The 3,965-nt window shown below is 34.3% G+C and overlaps 1 protein-coding gene across 1 annotated transcript in view; it reads right to left on the bottom strand.

Annotated features, from left to right (window-relative positions):
• Nucleotides 1-798: 798 nt before the first annotated feature.
• Nucleotides 799-3,965, bottom strand: part of LOC144440379 (tyrosine-protein kinase SRK3-like) — an 8,651-nt gene continuing 5,484 nt past the window's right edge. Inside the window, exons 8-12 of the mRNA XM_078129749.1 lie at nucleotides 3,376-3,498; nucleotides 2,956-3,067; nucleotides 2,161-2,257; nucleotides 1,701-1,800; nucleotides 799-968 (exon numbers count right to left, since the gene is read on the bottom strand). Coding sequence (XP_077985875.1) covers nucleotides 915-968; nucleotides 1,701-1,800; nucleotides 2,161-2,257; nucleotides 2,956-3,067; nucleotides 3,376-3,498 — 486 coding nt within the window. The 3' untranslated portion in view covers nucleotides 799-914. The remainder of the gene's footprint in view (nucleotides 969-1,700; nucleotides 1,801-2,160; nucleotides 2,258-2,955; nucleotides 3,068-3,375; nucleotides 3,499-3,965) is intronic.

Raw genomic sequence — 3,965 nt, 5'->3', positions numbered from 1 at the left:
CATACATACATACATACATACATACATACATACATACATACATACATACATACATACCGAGAAGCATGAATATTGTAAATACAAAAAAAACAGTATGCTTCGATGACAGCTTTTTATTGTAAGCGGTGTATACAGTTGTCGCAGCTGGGTAATGGACATCAAAAGTCCATCCGACTTTTACTTATACGGATGGACATTGTAGCTTTGTCTGTGTTTTACAAGTATCATTGATAATCAATATTAACTTGCAATAGCATATACATAGTATGCAATCATGAAGTTAACAATCATGAAGACATGAAGACGCTGGACTCTGCCAGCTTTCGCGGCGTGTATAACGCCCCCAGTGGTCGGAAATGTCATTATTGCGTCTAAAAAGTGTGGAAATGTTTTAAACCTTGTCACCCACACCTTTCTTCTATACTTTATCCGAGGAATACATCACTCACCGACATACCTTTGTTCAAATTGCATTCACTAGATCCGGAATTAAGCGTCTCTGTCAATACGTTATCGTTGGCCTATGTTTGATGACACGTTTCTGTTTCTACTTTCAGAAAGCAAAACTAAGTACACAATCATGACATATATATGCAATTTTATTTTGGCCACCAGTACATACAAAAATAAACATCAATAAAAATTGAAATTGATATAAAAAATAAGTTTCTTTGATGGTATTGCCTGATGCCATGCCGAAGAAGTAATTATCACCAATTAATCATTACTAGTGTATAATAAGCATACAAGATTTTTGTAATCGACAGAATAAAATGCGAAATCACCATTAATTCAAAGTATTGTCAAGCAATCCGATGGCTGCTCATTGAAATTATCCCAGCACGAATCCTTGTCTCTATCCAAACTTGTTGAAGCATTATTTGTGCAATTCTTGTTGTATTTATGAAATGTCATTATACTTCCGATTCTCCGATTTCACCGTTGTTGTTATCTATTCGGTTTGCCTCCTGTGGATGACAATTTGAAAAATGAAACATTGCGTCAGATTTATGTTGTTATAGTTACGGGAAGCCAATTTGGAAACTTGAATAAAACCTTCAATATTCAATTTAAATTTTCTATTTTAAAGCTTCACTTTTAAGTATAACATATACTTTGGTATCTTAATATAGTCTATGAAATAATACTGAATGTAAGAAAATAATTTTCCTGAAAATGGAGTGATCAAGAAACATGAGCTCTTAAATACAAACAAAAAGACATAATAGACAAACTCACGATCACACCTTTACCATAAAAGAGCGGGAATATCTCATAAGAAATAATTAATGTAAAAAAGAACTGTATTATAGGATAACGTGTGTAACGATAAACACTGTACAAATATTGAAATTTATGCAAATTGGTTTAATGGATTCACTAAAACATTCCCTTCATGCCTAGCAGGAGTAGAACGAGCCACTATACCATAGTGTTCTATTGTGCTACTAACTGCGACTTTCTACAACGCCTAATTACCAGATATTCACATGGTCGAAGTTAAAACTATTTCGAATATATGTACTCAAAACCTGTAAATAACCTTACGTAACCTAAGCAGGCTTTACATGTTAGACAAAAAACTCAACCAAATTTACGTAATTATCAAAAAGGTATAAGTTTACAAGAAAATATATCCAGTTTCATTAGAGAGTGTCATAGCATTTTTTATTTAAACTGTGCAGCTTATTTATAATTACCTTAAGACTGTGCAATCGCCTCTTTAATTCTTCCTCTATTTTCTGCCACATTAGTCGATCTTTGGCGGCGTGTTTCCAGCAACACGACATTATATGATAACTAGTTAAAACAACATAGAATAGGGGGAACAGTGTGTGAAAAACGATTTTCAAGAAAGAATGAGTGAGTGAGTGAGTGAGTGAGTGAGTGTGTGAGTGTGTGTGTACGTTTGTACGTGTATGTCTGTATGAGAGATTTGACAAACAGAGACAGACAGACAAACAGACAGACAGATTTACAGACAAATAGACCAACATGCGTACGTACGTACGTACGTACATACATACATACATACATACATACATACATACATACATACATACATACATACATACACACATATACACATACATATACACACAGAGACAGGGACACAGCAAAAGGGCAGAGAGGGGCAGAACAAATGACATGTATACGTACATTTCTTTAGGACAATATGTAGGATTTTTAAGTCTGTAGCCACGTATCACTTTCTTGTAAACTTCTTCTTTTGTCATTCCTTTATATGGGTGTTCACCTACATGCAAGCAATCAATAAAGAAAGCTATAAGTAATTATTCAAATTTCTTTCTCACATTTCAATAGGCACTGTACAAACCAATCCAATGATTTTTTTTCGCATTTAATTACCAATTACATTTCAATATTGGCATTGGGAACGGTGTCGTTGTTGAGTTAAAACAATGTATCGTTAATTAGTTAATTTCTGATTGGACGAACGACACACTGTTAGGTGGTCCAAATATGCAATTGACAAAAGTAGAAAAAATGAGTTGATTTGTGTTAACGTACAATGTGCATTGGGAGTAAACTTTTACAAAATGATTGTTGTTACTTTGTTCAAGGAAAGTCAAATCTATTAAAATATGAAGTCAAGACGAACAAAATTCACATTAAAAGTAAAATTATGGCATTATGACCCCGACTACTGCACTGACTCTATTTGGGGGAGGAGGGGGGGGGGGGGTTCCGAATTTAAAAAGAAATGTTGACTTTCTTGAAAACAAGACGCTGACTTTACACAATTTTAATTTTTTTTTCAAAAATGATTTCACATTGCAAAGATTTGTGAGAATTGAATTGAAGAAATTTTGATTTTCAAGGAATTTTTTACAGAATCGCATTCCTATTTAACATGTCCCTACTTCGTACTAAACATAAACAGTCATTCAATCTATCGATTCTTCTTGACCTGATTAACAAGGAAAACAATACCTTGTGCAAATATTTCCCACATCAGAACACCAAACGACCAGACGTCGCTTTGTAAGGAAAATTCCCTTATCGTTAATACTTCAGGTGCCATCCATTCCTGGGGAACCACGTCCTCAAAAATAAAATCGTCATGGAAACGAAAATGAATTAGACAAGTGTAGGTTGATTCTAATACGAATCTAACTTTTTTCTATAAAAAAATGTAATATGACATTTTTGTATTAGTAAGGCTCAAGATGGTACATATATTTGTGTAATTGTTATTTAATTCTTAATTTACATCATATTATGTGTATCCTGAACTATCAATTCATGTTTGTTATTGATAAGTGACATTTACGTTTTGGGTATGAAATAAATGTACAACATTACTAATGTGCTGATACTAAAATATTGAACATGTATATGGTGTGTACATACTTTCATGTCCTTGTTGAAAGTGTTAGAATTGACTACAACACTGGAATACATAAAGTTTGATATTTTGCATATATTGCCTTCGAAGACCAATACATGTCTAGCAGCAAGATACCTGTGTGTTATCTGAAATTAAAACAGCACCGCAATATCAGGAATGTAAAATCAGACGTGTTGTTATAAAATACAGGGGTGGAGAGAGAGAATGAGAGAGAGAGAGAGAGAGAGATAGAGAGAGAGAGAGAGGGGGGAGGGGGAGGGAGGGAGGGAGGGAAAGAGAGCGAGAGAGAAATACAGACACACAGACAAACCGACAGACAGACAGACAGACAGACAGACAGAAAGACAGACAGACAGACAAACAAACAAACAAACAAACAGAAATAGATAGACACATACACACAGGCACAGAGACATACATACATGCATACATACATACATACATACATACATATGTACATACTTACATACATACATACATACATACATACATACATACAGACAGGCAGACAGACAGACAGACAGACAGACAGACAGACAGACAGACAGACAGACGTAAACATTTACCGTTTCATTGTAATAATGTTCAAGAA

The sequence above is a fragment of the Glandiceps talaboti genome, chromosome 9 (genome assembly GCF_964340395.1).
Source record: "Glandiceps talaboti chromosome 9, keGlaTala1.1, whole genome shotgun sequence".
Lineage (NCBI taxonomy): Eukaryota > Metazoa > Hemichordata > Enteropneusta > Spengelidae > Glandiceps > Glandiceps talaboti.
This window is presented reverse-complemented; position numbering and strand designations above follow the sequence as displayed.